Source organism: Loxodonta africana, chromosome 24, assembly GCF_030014295.1.
Source record: "Loxodonta africana isolate mLoxAfr1 chromosome 24, mLoxAfr1.hap2, whole genome shotgun sequence".
Taxonomy (NCBI): Eukaryota; Metazoa; Chordata; class Mammalia; order Proboscidea; family Elephantidae; genus Loxodonta; species Loxodonta africana.
The window spans coordinates 48,802,395-48,820,046 of NC_087365.1; the positions used below are offsets into that span (position 1 = coordinate 48,802,395).

The 17,652-nt window shown below is 44.7% G+C and overlaps 1 protein-coding gene and 1 long non-coding RNA gene across 11 annotated transcripts in view; one reads left to right on the forward strand and one right to left on the reverse strand.

The window, feature by feature from the left end:
- The window catches only part of LOC135228615 (uncharacterized), an 83,053-nt gene extending 75,237 nt beyond the window's left edge, over positions 1–7,816 (reverse strand). For both annotated transcript variants that reach the window (XR_010319304.1, XR_010319303.1), the window contains exon 1: positions 7,710–7,816. This is a non-coding gene — a long non-coding RNA (uncharacterized LOC135228615). The remainder of the gene's footprint in view (positions 1–7,709) is intronic.
- Positions 7,817–7,885: 69 nt separating this feature from the next.
- The window catches only part of SLC9A8 (solute carrier family 9 member A8), a 73,652-nt gene continuing 63,885 nt past the window's right edge, over positions 7,886–17,652 (forward strand). For 2 of the 9 annotated variants that reach the window (XM_064276202.1, XM_064276200.1), the window contains exons 1-3: positions 7,886–8,074; positions 10,726–10,907; positions 15,842–15,922. In XM_064276202.1, coding sequence (XP_064132272.1) covers positions 8,061–8,074; positions 10,726–10,907; positions 15,842–15,922 — 277 coding nt within the window. In that variant the 5' untranslated portion in view covers positions 7,886–8,060. Of the gene's footprint in view, positions 8,075–10,725; positions 10,908–15,841; positions 16,015–17,652 lie in introns of those variants that run through there. The other 7 variants (XM_064276199.1, XM_064276198.1, XM_064276204.1 and 4 more) reach the window with 7 other exon arrangements.

The following is a 17,652-nucleotide window of genomic DNA, read 5'->3' on the forward strand; positions in this document are numbered from 1 at the left end:
TGAAAATTAAACCCCCTTATTGTCAATTTAGGGGGGCTTAGGTTTTTTTAGGGGTACAGCAAAAGTAGAAGCATGTGTTTCATTTCCCATCTTTTCCCAAAAGTCTCACTGAGTTCATCTTAAAATGGCACTCTCTCCATCTGTTGAATTCCCACTTTCTCCTTCTCTAGAGGCCTCTGCCTGACTCATCTCTCCACTTCCCGTGCCAAGAGTGGGGTTTGGCGTGTGGTAAATGGGGGGGGGGGGATGGTGGGGGTAATTAACAGAATCATCCTTAGCAATGGTTATCATAAAATATTCTTGAGGGTACTTGTCCTAGTTTAGTTTGCCCAAATGCAGACTCCAAGACAAGGATGTGAGTGCAAGTAGTAGATTTAGAAGGAGCCCTGGTGGCACAATGGTTAAGTGCTCGTCTGCTAACCGAAAGGCTGGCAGTTCGAACCCACCCAGCAGCTCCAGAGGAAAAAGACCTGGTGATCCGGTCCCGTAAAGATGTTGTTGTGTGCTGTATTGTCCATTCCAACTCATAGCGACCCTACAGGATAGAGCAGAACTGCTCCATAGGGTTTCCTAGCTGTAATCTTTAAGGGAGGGATCGCCAGGTCTTTTCTCCCTCGGAGCCCCTGGGTGGGTTCAAATCGCCAGCCTTTTGGTTAGCAAGCAAGTGCTTAACCACTGATCCACCTTCCTGTAAAGATTACAGCCTAGAAAACCCTATGGGCATTAACCTCCCAGCACAGCTTGGGCTGTGCAAGAGGAAGCCTTTAGGCACGGCATCACCAGTGCTTGTAGTAGGGCCCTCCACGGGGTTATGAGGAGGCACCAACAGAGCGCTACAAGGGTAGAGAGGCAAGTAGACACTCAGATTCCCAGGCCCCACCCAGGAGAACCAGTAAGTCTGTGGTAGGACTGGAATCTGTATTGTTGTACAAGCTCTCTAAGATGTATCTCTTGCACCTGATCCTACCGAATTCTACAAGCCTGACTTCTCCATTTCTGCTTAGTAATTCTAACCAAAACCAAACCTGTTGGCGTCGAGTTGATTCTGACTATAAGGACCCTATAAGACAGAGTAGAACTGTTCCACAGGGTTTCTAAGGAGAAGCTGGTGGATTCGAACTGCTGACTTTTTGGTTAGCAGCATGAGCTCTTAACCACCACACCACCAGGGCTCCCCTAGTGCCCATTTATTGAGAAACTAAGTACCCAGGGCCAGATTAAAACATTAGAGTCCAGAGGCAGTAAGAGATTATGGTCAACTCTTCTCTATATGTAAATTAATATAAAACAATAAAAAACCCAAAAAACTAATGGTAAAAACAAATGATGGGAAATCTAACACAGACTTTATTTTTCCCTTCGTGTGGTAGGCAGAAGACGTCCTTTCTCACCTAAGGCGTCCAAGGAGCTAATCCCTGGAACCTGTGAATATAGTGTTACATGACCAGGGAGAATTAAGTTTATTAATCAACTGACTTTGAGAGGAGATTTCCTGGATTATCTGGGTGGGCCTACTGTAATCACAAGGATTTTATAAGTGAAAGAGGGTGGCAGGAGAGTCCAAGTTAGAGGTGGGGACGTGATGAGAAAGCACAGGTCTCAGTGACAGGATTGCTGGCTTTGGAAATAAAGGGGGCCACTAGTCAAGGAATGCAGGCAGCCTCTGGAAGCTGGAAAAGGCAAGAAAACAGATTCTCCCCTAGGGCCTGCAGAAGGACCAGCCCTGCCAACACCTTGACTTTAGCCCAGTGAGACTTCTAACCTACAGAACTGTAAGATAATAAATTTGTGTTGTTTTAAGCCAATTCCTTGCAATAAATTTCCTAATATGTATTTCTTACTAGTTCTGCTTCTCTGATTGAGCCCTGACTGGTACACATGGAAAATGGAAACTATTCTGATTCCTTAAAAAAAATAAAGAACTGTTGAATCCTTGAATTCTTTAAAAAAGTTTTTGCTGGTAGCCCTGTTTTATTGACAGCTTCGGCCGTGTTCTAGGCTGTGGGAAAACATTGGTGAACAAAACTTCATTTTCCGCGTTGTAAAATGGGGCTAAAAAGATTATTTACCCCACTGTTTGTTGTTTGTGTGCCCCTGAGTTGATGACAACTCATAGCAACTCTATGCGACAGAGCAGAACTGCCCCACAGCGTTTCCTAGGCTGTAATCTTTCTGGGGGCAGATCGCCAGGTCTTTTTTTCTCTCAGAGGTCCTGCTGGTTTCAAACAACCAATCTTTCCACTAGCAGCCAAGTGCTTAAACCATTGCACCACCAGGGTTCCTTACCTACTCGTAGGGTTACTTCTTTACTTATAAAAACCCAACCAAAACTTATAGGGGTTAAATAAATTACCACACGTAAAGCACCGGGGATAGTGCCTGGCAAGGAGTGTTTAAGAAATGTTAGAAAAGATAAAGGAAAGAAAAAGGCAGGAAACAGGACCCCTGCTTTCAGGGAGCTTATAGCCTAGAGGGGGAAACAGATGATAACCAGAGAAAGGAAAGGCGAGAGGATATGGGTAAAAAAAGCCTCAGAAACACAAATGTTTAAGACCTTACACCAGGGACTGCAGTCTACGGGCCAAATACATTCTGCCGCCTTTTTTATACAGCCCACAAGGGAGGGATGGTTTTTACAGTTTTAAATGGTTGGGGGAAAAAAAATCAAAAGAAGGAAAATATTTCATGATATATAAAAATGATATGAAATTCAAATTCCAATGTTGATCAGTAAAGTTTTTTTGGAACTAAGCCTTCCCCCTTTATATGGTCTATGACGTTGTTCACACCACAAAGACAGAGTTGAGTGGCTGTTAACAGACGGTAAGGTCTGAAAAGCTGAAAAATATTTGCTGTCTGGTCCTTTACAGAAAAAGTTTGCTGACCCTGCTTTAGACTGAGTGATCAAGGAGGGCCTCTCTGAGGAGGTGACATTTAAACTGAGATCTGAATGACGAGGAAGGTTGGGGGTGGGGGCAGAGCAGTCCAGGCAGAGAGAACAAAGAACAAAAGCAGGAGCTTTCACTCTAATTCTGCAACAGCCTTCCCAATAAGGAGGGGCTGGATCGAAAAATAGAAATGGGCCTGGAGGTTCTGCGGCTGCCCTGGCCTCCCAGGGCCACAGAACCCAGATAGGTCAAGTGGTAGCTGGGAGCCGAGACTGCCTGTGTCCTGTGCCAAGCCCTTCTCAGCCTGGCATGGCACAGGAGACCAGGAACAGCTGGCTGAGTGGCTTTATTTGCCTTCCGGGGGGCAATGAAAACGCACAGAGCTCGCCCACAGGCCTGAGAGCACGTGTTCTGCAGCTTCATGGTTGGTGGCCAGCCCAGAAGAGGCCAAGGCCAGGTGTCCCATGACTGCCGGAAAACCCTGACGTGGACTCGGTAGCAGGGCGGTGGGTGGGGTGATGGGCAGAAGGGGCAGCCTTGGTACTGTTCAGGACCTGCCATACTGACTGCCTACAGCCTGCAGCCCACTGCAAGGGGCCTACCCTCCAGCCCTTAAGGGTCCACTCCAGCCAGGCGGGGCTTCCTGGGGCTGGGGAAGAGTGACAGTCAACAAGTGTGGTGCACGGGAAGCCCAGTTGTCAATCCTTTATGGGCCAGTTCACTCCCAGCCAAGCTCTGTGCTAAGGGAGCAAGGTAGGCTGTTAGCCCCATTTTAGAGGCATAGAAATTAAGGCAGTGGGGGCACTAAGAGGGGAGCACGGACTCTGCATCTGAATCCCAGCCTCACCATTTGCCAGCTGTGTGACTTCAAGCAAGTGGCTTAAGTTCTCACTTCGGTTTGTGGAGGATGGTATCCACCTCAAAGAAATGTAAGGAATTAAGGAAACAATAGCCCAGCACCACACCCACAGAAAGGGCTCAATAAACTTGGCTGATCCCATTAACATTCTCTGTTAGCTTTGACAACAGCCTTTAAAAGATGAGAACTTGGAAGTCAGGGTTTGAGCCAGACAGATCTCTCCTCCACCCAAGTCTCTGGGGCCAAAACCCTGATGTCATCCCTGACTCCTCTTTCTTTCACAGGCCACAATCCATCAGCAAATCCTTCAGCATGCACCCACTTTCCAACCATTCTAACCACCTCCACGTACCACCTTAACCTAAACTGCTATCAGCTCCTCCCACATTCTTGTTGTTAGGTGCCTTCTGGTAGGTTCCAACTCATAGTGCCCTACGCACAACAGGACACTGTCTGGTCCTTCCACCGTGCTCACAATTGTTGCTATGCTTTGAGCCCATTGTTGCAGCCACTGTGTCAATTCATCTCATTGAAGGTCTTCCTCTTTTTCACTGACCCTCTACCAAGCATGATGTCCTTCTCCAGGGACTGGTCCCACCTGATAAAAATGTCCTAAGTATGTAAGACAAAGTCTCACCATCCTGGCTTCTAAGGAGCATTCTGGCTGTACTTCTTCCAAGGCAGATTTGTTTCCAGCAGTCCATGGTATATTCAATATTCTTCACCAATGAGAAGTGATTGAAAATACCATAGCTTGGGTGATTTTTTTTTTTTTTTTTGGGTGAGGCACAACTTAGTCCCCAAAGTGACATCTTTGTTTTTTTAAACACCTTAAAGAGGTCTTTATAAAGAGGTCCTCCCACCTAGATCATTGCAAAGGCTTCCATCTGTGGCCCCCTAGTCAACTCTCCAAGCACAGCCTGAGGGTTCCTGATGAAAGTCAGGTCATGGCACTCTGATCAAAACTCTCCAGTGGCCTCGCAACACACCCAGAATTCACCGATTTATTTATTCATTCAATAAGGTTTTTAAGAAATAATATTTATTGTGTTTGTGGTGAAAGTTTGCACAGCCAATTAGGTTCAATAATGATTTATTAAGAGCCTACTATGTGCCAGGTTGTCCTGGGTATCACAAAAGGTTAAATGCTTGGCTACTAACTGAAAGGTTGGTTGTTCATATCCACCCACAGGCGCTTCTAAAGAAAGGCCTGGCAATCTGCTTCCAAAAGATGAGCCACTGAAAACCCTACGGACAGTAGTTCTACTCTGACACACATGGGGTCACCATGAGTCAGAATAGACTTCACGGCAACTGGTTTGGTTTATTTATTTTTACTATGTGCCAGGTACTGTTCTAGGCATTGGAGATACAACAGAGAACAAAACAACTTACTTCCTCGAGGAGGGAGATGGACAATCAATAAATATTTAAGTAAAGCATATAGTATGTCAGGTGTTACAGAGAAAATTAACTCAGGAAGAGGGGAGGGAGCCTTGGATTTTTAAATAGGGCGGTCAGGCATGCCCTAATGGACAAGTTAAAGGTTAAACAAAATCCAACAGTAGGGAAGGTGAGAGCCAAGCTATCTAGGAGCAAAGCATTCCCAAGGGATCAACAAGTGCAAAGGTGAAGCGCTCCTGCTGTATTTCAGGCCCAGCGTGACTGAGTGGAAAGTGTGGCGGGGAGACAGGGATAGGTCAGAGGGTCTAAGGAGGCAGGAGTGGATCCTGTAGCTTTTTGCAGGTTTTCTTTCTTTGACTGAAAACCTAAACCACTGGAGGTTTTGAGCAGAGGCATGACTCAAGTCTTAAAGGATTACTCTAGCCACTGTGGCCTTACAACAGGGTACCAGCCTCCTGATAGGGTCCTTCCTACCCTTCTAGCCTCAACTTGTTCTTTCCTATAGCTCAACCTCTCTGCTACCAGGCACATGTAGACAGCTGCCATCAAGCTGACTCCAACTCATGGCAACCTTATGTACAATCGAACGAAATGTTGCTTTGTCCTGTGTCTTCCTCAGGATCCATGCTCACCATCTATGCTTGAGTCTACAGTTGTAGCTACTGTGCCAATTCATCCAACTGAAGCTCTCCCTTGCCCTCACTGGCCCTCTACTTCCCCAAATGCAACGTCATGCTCTACTGATGATGTGCCTGAAGCAAGCAAGCTGGACGATATTCTGTGGTGATCCATAAGGTTTTCATTGGCTAATTTTCAGAAGCAGATCGCCAGCCCTTTCTTCCTAGTCTTAGTCTGGAAAGTCCGCTGAAACCTGTCCACCATGAGCGATCATGCTATACTTAAAATACTAGTGGCATAGCTTCCAGCAAAACACAAACCACCACAGTACAACAAGTGGACCAACAGTGGTAGAGGCACATTAAAAAAAAACAACCAAACTCATTGCCCTTGATTCCAATTTATAGTGACCCTACTGGACAAAGGAGAACTGCTTCGCAGGATTTCTGTTATGGATGGAATATTGTGTTCCCCCAACACGTGCATCAGCTTGGCTTAGCCATGACTCCCAGTACTGTTTGATTGTCTACCATTTTGTCATCTGATGTGATTTTTCTACATGTTGTAAATCCTACCTCTATGATGTTAACGAGGCAGGAATAGAGGCAGTTCCATTAATATGGCAGGACTTAATCTACCAGATTAGGTTGTATCTTGAATCAATATCTTTTGAGATATAAAAGAGAGAAGCAAGCAGAGACGCAAGAGGACCTCATGCCACCAAGAATGAAGAGCCTGGAGGAGAGCACATCCTTTGGGCCCGGGGTCCCTGAGCTGAGAAGTTCCTAGACCAGCAGAAGATTGATGACAAGGACCTTCCCCTAGAGCCGACAAGAGAGAGAATCCCTTCCCCTGGAGATGGCACTTTGAATTTGGACTTCTAGCCTCTCTGACTGTGAGAGAATAAATTTCTCTCTGTTAAAGCCATCCACTTGTGGTATTTCTGTTATAGCAGCACTAGATGACTACGACAGTTTCCAAGGTTATAAATCTTTACAGAAGCAGACCGCCACATCTTTCTTCTGTGGAGTGGCTGATGGGTTCGAACTGCTGACCTTTTGGTTAGTTAGCAGCAGAGCGCTTTAACCACTGAGCAACCAGGGTTTCTTAAGCACACGTTTTTGTTGTCAGGTGTCCCTCAGTTGTGTCCTGTGTGACCACACCTACAACACTATCCTCACAATTGTTGCTATGTTTGAGCCCATTGTTGCAGTCACTGTGTCAATCCATCTTGTTGAGGGTTTTCCTCTTTTACCCTGACCCTCTACCAAGCATAATGTCCTTCTCCACAGACTGGTCCCTCCAGATTTCATCTGACTTGGATGCACAATCAATGGCCGTGGAACCATCAGTCAAGAAAGCAAATTACATACTGCATTGTGCAGATCTGCTGAAAAAGATCTCTTTAAAGTGTTTTAAAAAGTAAAGCTGTCACTCTGAGGACAAAGTTTGCCTGGCTGAAGCCATGGTATTTTCAGCTGCCTCATATGCATGAAAAAGCTGGAGAGTGAATAAGGAAGATCGAAGAAGGGTTGACACCATGGTATTGCCAGTTGGTGAAGAAAGAATGACCTGCCAGAAGAACAAACAAATCTGTCTTTGAAGAAGTACAGCCAGAATGCTCCTTAGAAGCAAAGATGGTGAGACTTCGTATTATGTACTTCGTACGTTATCAGGAGGCACACAATAGGGGCCTAATAAATATTTTTTCAATCAACGAACAAATTAATGAATAACACACCCCTAGCTCCTCAGCACCTATTTTAATGCTAGACTCAATAAATGTCCGCAGATAAAATGTTAATTCAACAATTCTGCCGAGTCCAGGTGATTATCCCTTTTTACAGCTGAAGAAAATTTCGGCTCCGACTAGGGAAGTGCCCTTCCGCGGCACTACCTGCGCTCCAAGCTAAGGTTCTTTCTTCCTCCACGACTCTTACCTGGCTGAAGTAGAGGGTGCTTGCGCTCAGGGTGATTCAGTGACTCAAAATAAAAATAGCTCCCCCTAAAACGTCCCTGCCCTGTAGAGGGAAAAGCCAGAACTTCGCGGGGCCAGACGGTCACGTGGTCAAACCTGGGCCTACGTCCAGGAGGGTCCTCCCACGCGTCTCCGCTCACCTTCGGGCTACTGAGACGAAGGGCCAGAAAGGCCACCCACGCACTGCTGAGGCCCCGCCCCCTCTCGCTGGCATTCCCGCTCCTCCAGCGGAAGCCGGAAGGAAAAGTGGGCCCGGCTAGCCCCGCGGCTCCGAACTCGGTGGTCTTGGAGGCAACGCAGGATTGGGGAGAAGATGGCGGATGAGGAGTGAGTGGGCTTCTCCGGGGCGGCAGAGACGGCAGGGCTGGGCTCTAGCGGGTGACAACGGGCGCTTCAGGCCGCCCTCTGGCCCCGGAAGGTGGAGCTCCTTTTGCCTGTTGGCCAGGCCCGACTGTGCCGGCGCCTGCGAGGAGGGCGGGAGGGGCGGGCCTGGGCCCTGCAGCCTCCTTGAGCTCAGACCCTCCGGCTGGGGATCGGCTGCACAGCGCAGGCCTGGAGAGCCGTCTTGCGGACACCGAAGCCCAAGTTTCACTTTCCTAGTTTTCGGAGCCCTTGGTCGCCTCCTTCAGGAAGTCTCCCAGCCCCCTTGCATTTCCACCTGCTTACCCAGTGCCCTCCTCTATAACAATCTGTTTCCGCGTCTGTCTCGTGCACTGAGTTTTGGTTGTTCATCCAGTCACTTTTGGGCGTCTGCTCCGTTGCAGGTCCTGGGCACGTAACAGTGAAGGAGGCAGCCCAGGAGCCCCCACCCGGGAGCTCACATTCCAGTGGGGCAAGAAGACCATAAATAGACAAAGATAATTTCAGATCGTGACAGGTGCTCTGAAGAAAACAGAACACTGTTAGGGTGGGGGTGGGCAGTCTACTGTCTGAGGAAGAGGTGACATGTGAGCTGAAATTTAAATGACCTAAGGAAAGATGAGGTTGGGGACAGCAAATGGCCTGAAGCAGGAAAACGCTTAGTGCTTTTGAGGGCAGAAAGAAAGGCAGAGTGGCTGGAGTGTAGAGAGCAAGAGGGGAGCTACAGGACAGGAGAGATGGAGGGGTCTGGGTCCTCCAGGTACTTCTGGGCAAGGACCACTGGTAGTGCCTCTTCCATCATACCCAAATAGGTGCCCTTGTCCGTGTTTGAGGAGCCCTGGTGAGCAGTGGTTAAACCCCTGGCTGCTTTGCTGAAGAAAGATGTGGGAGTTTGCTTCCATAAAGAAACCCTATGGGGCAGTTTTGCTCTGTTCTGTATGGTTGCTGTGAGCCAGAATCGGCAGGATGCAATGGGTTATCCGTGTTTGTGGAATAAGTATGTGAAAATTAACAAAAAACCCCTTGATTGATGAGTCTCTCAACTGACATTTCACACATGCCTTTTGGCCAGGTGGTAGTCTTTTCATTTAGTTGGCTTAGTTATTGAGCATCTGCTCTGTCGCAGACAATAACTTGGGCCTCAGAAGTACAAAGCAAAGGAGGCGGAATAGCCCAGTGATTTCAGTGTTTGGTTTGAAGCTTGACTACCACTGAGTAATTTAAAATGGTGGACAAGTTATGTAACTTCTCTGAGCCTATTATTCATGGGTAAAAGAGAGAAGGTAATAGTACCTACCTCGGCAATGTTGTGCCTATCAAGTGAGGGTTGGTGTGTTGGCTGCAATCGCAAAAAAATTTTGTGCTGATAGTTAATGTGCTCAACTGCTAACCAAAAGGTTGGAGGTTCAAGTCAACCCAGAGGTACCTCAGAAGACAAGTCTGGCAGTCTGCCTCCCAAAAATCAGCCATTGAAAACCCTATGGAATACAGTCTACTCTGACACACATGGGATCACCATGAGTTGGAATAGACTTGCCAGAACTGGTTTTGTGATAGCTAGTCCGTGGGATGGTAACCCTGGTGGCATAGTGGTTAAGTGCTACGGCTGCCCGAGAGGTTGGCAGTTCAAATCCACCAGGGTGCTCCTTGGAAACTCTTTGGTGCAGTTCTACTCTGTCCTATAGGGTCACTATGAGTAGGAATTGACTTGGCAACAGGATTTTTTTTTTTAATTCCTGGAATGAAGCAAGTGCTCAATAAATGTTAGCTGTTTTAATCCCAGTGAAAATTATTAGTATATCAATATTGCAGTAGTTCACAATCCCAGTGCAATGTGAGGAGAGAGTTCTGGGAACATAAGCAATGGGGAGGGGGCAACTGGAATGTGGTGGGGTATTAGAGAGAAAGTTACGTTTGAGCCTTTTGAAAGCTAAAGGACTTAGTAAGGTGGGAGAAGGTTATTTCACCCAGATCAGTACCAAACCCACTGCTGTTAAGTCAATTCCAATTCATAGTGACCCTGTAGGACAGAGTAGAACTGCCCCATAGGGTTTCCAAGGCTGTAAATCTTTATGGGAGCAGACTGCTACATCTTTCTCCTGCGAGGAGCTGGTGGGTTCAAACCATCGACCTTTCGGTTGGCAGCCAAGCGCTTTAACCACTGTGCCACCAAGGCTCCTTTTAAACCAGATCAGTAGCTGGGCAAATTCAGGTGACTTTTTTAATTTGTGGAAAAAATCCAGGGAAGAGAACGTTAACTGGAGAAACAAGGGCACTCAGCAGTGTTGGACCTTGGAATATGATGGAACTCTCCAGATTACCCCCTTTATGTTCCCCATTAAGTACCAAGGGTGCAGGCAGCATTTTGTTTCTATAAGAACCCTGATTTTCCTTGGTCCTGTGCTCTACAGTGGCCATGTGCAAAAGCACTTCTGGCCACTGGTATGCTTATGCTGCAGTGGGCAGGAATTGTCTCAGTTTCTCTCTGAAGCCTGCCTGTCGGCTTTAAGACTCGTGAATCCCATAAAGCTCTTTGCCAGGTTCTCCCTCTGGTTTGAGGTGTATCAATACCTTGGGGCCCTTTTTCCTTTACCTAATTCTGCTTTTTGTGTCTCCAGCAGGTTCCCCAACACAACTCATGACGGTCTCAATGTCACCCTCCATACCACCCTGGCCATCACGACAAAACTGGTGCTCCCGACCCCTGCCAAGCCCATCCTCCCTGTGCAGACAGGGGAGCAGGCCCAACAGGAGGAGCAGTCGAGCGGCATGACCATTTTCTTCAGCCTCCTCGTCCTAGGTGAAGGCAGAGACATCGCTATTGCTGACTTGAGTGTCTGTATGCTCTGTCTGTATGGTTACCGCTGCCACCACTGTTTACTTTGTTGTGCTTCCTTCTATTGGTTTTCCACTTAAAACAGTAAGGAAAGTAATCATTTCACAAGAGGGTACTCTTTCCTATATAAAATCATGTTGTGTGCTGTCAAATTGATTTCAACTCGTAGCAGCCTTATAGGACAGAGTGGAACTGCCCCATAGTGTTTCTAAGGCTGTAATCTTTACAGGAGCAAACCACCAGATCTTTTCTCCCACAGAGCCGCTGTTAGGTTCAAACGAACTGCTGACCTTTCGATTAGCAGCCAAGCACCAAACTGTTGCACCATGAAGTATCCTCCGTGTGATATCTTAGACATTCTCTGAAGGAAAGAAACAGTTTTTTTTTTTTAATAATGTGCTTTAAGTGAAAGTTTAGAAATCAAGTCAGTCTCTCACATATAAACTTATATACACCTTACTACGTACTCCCATTTACTCTCCCCCTAATGAGCCAGCCCGCTCCCTCCTTCCAGTCTCTCCTTTTGTGACCATTTTGCCAGTTTCTAACCCTCTCTACCTTCCCATCTCCCCTCCAGACAGGAGATGCCAACACAGTCTCAGGTGTCCACCTGATACAAGTAGCTCAATCCTCATCAGCATCTCACTCCAACCCATTGTTCAGTCCCTTCCATGTCTGATGAGTTGTCTTCAGGAATGGTTCCTGTCCTGGGCCAACAGAAGGTTTGGGGACCGTGACCACTGGGATTCTTCTAGTCTCAGTCAGACTATTAAGTCTGGTCTTTTTATGAGAATTTAGGGTCTGCATCCCACTGTTCTGCTCCCTCAGGGGTTCTCTGTTGTGCTCCCTGTCAGGGCAGTCATTGGTTGTGGCCGGGCACCATCTACTTCTTCTGGTCTCAGGATGATGTAAGTCTCTAGTTCATGTGGCCCTTTCTGTCTGTTGGGCTCATAATTATCTTGTGAGTTTGGTGTTCTTCATTCTCCTTTGATCCAGGTGGGTTGAGACCAATTGATGCATCTTAGATGGCCGCTTGTTAGCATTTAAGACCCCAGACGCCACACTTCAAAGTGGGATGCAGAATGTTTTCTTAATAGAATTTATTTTGCCAGTTGACTTAGATGTCCCCTGAAGCCATAGTCCCCAGACCCCCACCCTTGCTCCGCTGACCTTCGAAGCATTCAGTTTATCCTGGAAACTTCTTTGCTTTTGGTCCAGTACAGTTGAGCTGACCTTCGGTGTATTGAGTATTGTCCTTGCGTTCACCTAAAGTAGTTCTTATCTACTATTTAATCAGTAAATAACCCTCTCCCACCCTCCCTCCCTCTCCCCCATCTCATAACCACAAAAGAATGTGTTCTTCTCAGTTTATACTATTTCTCAAGGTCTTATAATAGTGGTCTTATACAGTATTTGTCCTTTTGCATCTGACTAATTTCACTCAGCATAATGCCTTCTGGGTTCCTCCATGTTATGAAATGAAGAAAGTTTTTGACCTGGAAAGAACCTGGGCACCTTCTAGTTCAGTGGATTTCAAGCTGTGCTCATAGAAGTCGGTGTGGGTGTGGGTGTGTGTGGGTGTGGGTGTGTGTGGGTGTAGGTATAGGTGGTGGGAGTGGCAGGAGGTGGAGAAGTCAAGTGGCAGGGCATCCAGACCCTAGCTTCAACCAGAGCAGCATTTTTGTCTTTTATATCTATTGGGGTTCCATGTAAATTCTTATTGAGTGAAAGATTTTAGTAAAAGATTGGAAACCCTTGACCCAGCACACAATTTTCCTCAATGTCTGTCATTCCCGTTAACCATGGTCACAACTTTTTGCATATCTGTATACCACGTGTACTGTTATTTACTTACGTAATTTTTTTTTTAATAGATTGATTCTTTCACACTTAAAATCTGATCTTTTTCAATCCCCACCTTTGATGGATGAGGAAACTTAGGCCAGAGAAGTTGATTGATACACCTGGCTGGTGGCAGACTGAAGACTGGGATCCATTGGACAGACTTGGATTGAAAGGTTTAGATAAAACATGATAACTCAAATGTATCCCCAGGACAGTAGACAGCAGACAACTGTTTTAGATGAAAAGTGCCATTGAAACTGCACAACCACAGTGAATTAGCCAACTAAGGGAGAAATGGTTTAGCGTTTGACCCAAGCAAGTCTAAAGTTGGCATTTTTATGTTTTCTGCTTTTCTTGCGTGATACTGAAATCACATTTCTAATTAGATTAGATCTTTTCAGAAGTGTCAATGGTGGGCTCTTATTAAATAATCCTTTAATGTCTACAAGGACTATTTTTTTTAATTAATTTTTATCGTGCTTTAAGTGAAAGTTTACAAATCAGTTCAGTCTCTCATACAAAAATTTACCTACACCTTGCTCTACACTCCTAATTGCCCTCCCTCTGATGAGATAGCACAGTACTTGCCTCCACTCTCTTTCCTCGTGTCTATTCGGGTAGCTTCTGGCCCCCTCTACCCTTTCATCTCCTCTCCAGACAGGAGATGCCAACATAGTCTCATGTGACCACTTGATCCAAGAAGCATGTTCTTCACCAGTATCATTTTCCATCCCCTATTCCAGGCCAATCCCTGTTTGAAGAGTTGGCCTTGGGAATGGCTTTTGCCTTGGAGTAACAGAAGGTCTGGGGTCCATACAAGGACTTTTTTGAGGAAAAGTGTAATTTCTATCACATATATATTCAGACTTTGGTAAAATGATCAAAGAGTTTTAATAATGTAGTAATTTTATTTGAAATCCTTTGGACTCATCCTTTAAGATTAAAAAAAAAATTGTATTAAATACAGAAAAAGTATGCAAATCAGTAATGTACTATGTCCCATATAGATTAATACACCCAGGTAATTCTTTACCCTGTAAATGTCGTCGAATTCTGTTGCTAGGAGGTTAGATCAATAGTCAAAGACTTTGTTTTTCTCTTGTTACTGCACTTGAATGTAAAAAAAAAAAAAAAATGCTTTTCTTGATTGAGAAATCTTTGGCACCTGAAACCCTCCTTCAGGCTTAAGGAGCATTACTCTATTAGCATACTTACACATTGCTTTCGGTTTGAGATCCTGGAGAATATAAAAGGCAGGCCTGGAAAAAATTTTTGTTTTGTAATCACTTTTTCAAAGGAGGATGAAAAGTATAGGACTTTCAAAGTAACTTTCAGGGTGTGGAGCATTTAAGATTAGCTTGTGCCAGAGACCACAAAACAGGTTTTTACAATGTGTTTTTAATCCAGGCAACATCCTGCCCATTGTTGATATGACTTTGGGGCCAGAAAGGGCTGAGCTGTGTTTAATAAGTAGTGTTGATCATAAACATAATCTCTGGAGTCACACTAACGTCAGGTCGATTCCGTTTTCACCTAATCAGATTCCTGGCAGTTTGAGTTGATATCTCCACTTTTTATGTGTAGGTTGGCATGTGTCAGCAGAGTGGATTAATTTTCTGTCTCCTTAAGTGCTTCTCTGCCTGCCTTTTTCCCCCCAGACGATAAGCATGAGCTTTGGTCACATATTGTACTTATCCTTTGGAACTTTATTCTTTTTCTTAGTGTTTAATGTTGGATTTTTCTAACTAGGTTAAATATTAATATTAAAATAACAGCAGAGATTGATAGTTTAAAGCACAGTATAAAAATAAGACAAAATTTCTATATTTATAATGGTTCTTCCCCTGGCCACCTGGTGCTTTTTGTTGGTTCTGAAGAAATCTAATTCGTCATCGCAGGCATTGAGGGTGACCAGAGAGCAGCCATGTAGATTATTTAAACCTTTACCTTAAAAAAAAAATTTTTTTTCGTACTTTTACAATAACACTGTTCGGGAGGTGGTGTGCCATGTAGGTGGCTAGGAGAGTGTCGTACACTAACATGACGTTACATGTAGGAGTGACCGACGTGAACATATACTCTTTTTTCCCCCAGAAATACTTGGTCCTTTCAAGCAGTGTTGCATCCTCTTGCTTTCGTTCCTCTTTTTCTTTCCTAGCAACAACCCTGTGAGGAAAGGCAAATGTTAACCCTGCTTTGGAGACTGAGGAATGAAGGCAGCCAGGAGGGAGGTGGGCGGTGCGTGGTGGTGAAGAGCTCATGGTTGGCATCATGTGGTTCTGCAGCACCTGCCAATGGTGTGACCTCTAAGCCACAGTTTTCTCATCTATAATCAAAAGAGATAATGGTAGTAATAGTTTAGGGGGTATTAGTGGGGGTTCAATGAGATAGCGTTTACAAGTCCCCAGCACCGTGCCTGGCTTGTGCCAAGCCTTCAACCAGTGGGAGCCGCAGAACACGGCGGTTGGGGTTCAGGGAGCAAGTGTCCCAGCTTTAGGTGTCTTAATGTTCTTGTCGCTAGACTAAAGAATTTACGTTTTCCTGTTTGTAAAACACTCTCACTTCCTTCTGTGTTAAACAAGAGCCAGTGTCATTTCAACATATCCTATTTTGGTTATATTTTTGTAAAAGTGATTAATTTCCTTGACTTCCTCCTCACCGTTTAGTTTTCCAGTTGATGGTTTCTTCAGAAAAGTTGAGCATTTCTCAGAATCAGGAACATTTGAAGAATTTTAAATGCTCACGGAAGATTTAGGAGCTTATTAAAAATGAGATTTGTTGGTTTTTCAATAACCACTGAAAAAGCAGTAAATTTAATTTTTTAATAAGCTGTTTCAGGCATATAAAGAAGTGTAGAGAAAATATAATACGCACTTGTGAGTCTACCTTCTGGTCAAGAAATAAGATCTTAAAAATACAACATAAAAATTCACTTTGTCCTTGCCCAATTCCATTTCCCTCCTTGAGGACCCCCAGAAGAAACCACTGCCTTAGACTTGATGTTCATCACTCAAAATTGGGCCTTTTTAACAATGTCTTATTCTTTCCCACAGCTATCTGCATCATATTGGTGCATTTACTGATCCGATACAGATTACATTTCTTGCCAGAGAGTGTTGCTGTTGTTTCTTTAGGTAAGTGCACACTGGTGATCCTGTAAGAAAAGCATAACAATGGCTACCATGTTTTGAGGGCCTCCTGAGTGCCAGGAACCACAAGAGGTACGGTACGTATCTGATCTCATTTTAATCCTCATTGTAGCCTGCCAGGAGGATATGATGATCCCATTTTACAGATGAGAACACTGGGGCTGAGAGGAATGGTGACCCCATCTATTCTGCTTCAAGGTCCTTTCTCTGACTAGTAGAACTACCCCGGTGGTGCACTGACCTCTAGTGCTAGGCTATGCTGACATTGAATTCAACTAAGGCAAGTAATTGGCAGTTAATTCCTAGAATTACTGAATTTCAAGATGGCTCTCTTAAATTAGTGGTAGGGTCAGATCAAAGTCTCCAGAGAGCATTCCATTCTACCCTTCTTAAGGCTCTGTTGTTTCCTATGGCAATTATTAAAAAAATTAATTTAAAAAAATGGCAATTAATAGTTAAGATAATTAGCCTCTATTTGGAGTGAGGAACCCTGGTGGCGTAGTAGTTAAGTGCTACGGCTGCTAACCAAAAGGTCAGCAGTTCAAATCCGCCAGGTGCTCCTTGGAAACTCTATGGGGCAGTTCTACTCTGTCCTATAGGGTCGCTATGAGTCGGAATCAACTCGACAGTGCTGGGTTTTGGTTTGGAGTGAATGAATCAGTGTAATAACAGGTGTGAACTCACATGGAAGTTCATTGAAGGAGGAAGCAGAGACCTTACTTTTCAGTAAGTTTTCAAAGCTAAGATGTAGGTGGTGATGCTTAACTCACAGTAAATAAGGTTTTACTACGGCTGGCTGAAACTTTTACCAGTTTGTTATATCATAGTTATTACTTTTCTAGTTTCCACTTGCCTGCTGATGATATGGAAACCCTGGTGGTGCGGTGGTTAAGTGCTACAGCTGCTAACCTAAATGTCGGCAGTTCAGATCTGCCAGGCACTCCTTAGAAGTTCTACTCTGTCCTATAGGGTTGCTATGAGTCGGAATTGACTCGATGGCAACAAGTTAGGTTTTTTTTTTTGGTTTTTACCGATATTTAACTTTTCCTTATCATCACTGATAATAAGTTCATTTTCTTTGTCTTCTAGATCTTATTTAACAGAGTAGAAATTCTTTTTGCAGTATAGCTGTAGTGAAGGTTAGCTTTAGCAATGAACATTCAGACTCTGTTCACTTATATACACACACACCCCAGTCCCTACCCCCATGTATTTTGTTGGATTTCACAGTCCTCTCTTTTTACTGGCCTTTGGGAGTCCCGACCCATTTTTTCTCCTTCCTTCAATTGCCGCCACGTGGAGTGGATTGTTCTCTAACACAATTTGTTTTGATTTTATTTTAGTCCCCTGGGTCAAGGAGAAAGTTTCAGTTTGGCCCTAGTGTGTTTTAACACCTCTGTAACACCTGAGAAGCTTCCTGTTTAAAATAGCCTTCATAGGCTTAGAATGTTGGCAGCCGGCGGTATCTAGCTAGAATTTAATAACATTTTGTATTTATTTATTTATTTTTTGAGGGGAGTCATCTCCTATTTATGACAAGTGCCACTGGTTTTCTATTTATAATAACGATGTAAAGTTTTAGAAGCAAGTTGATTTAAAGAGAAGTACTAAAAGAAAATAGTAGTTTTGGAATTAAATACGGCAGAAATAAGACGGAGGAAACGTGAAAAACTGAAGTTTGAGAAACATTGCCTTGCTCCATAGTCCACTGGACT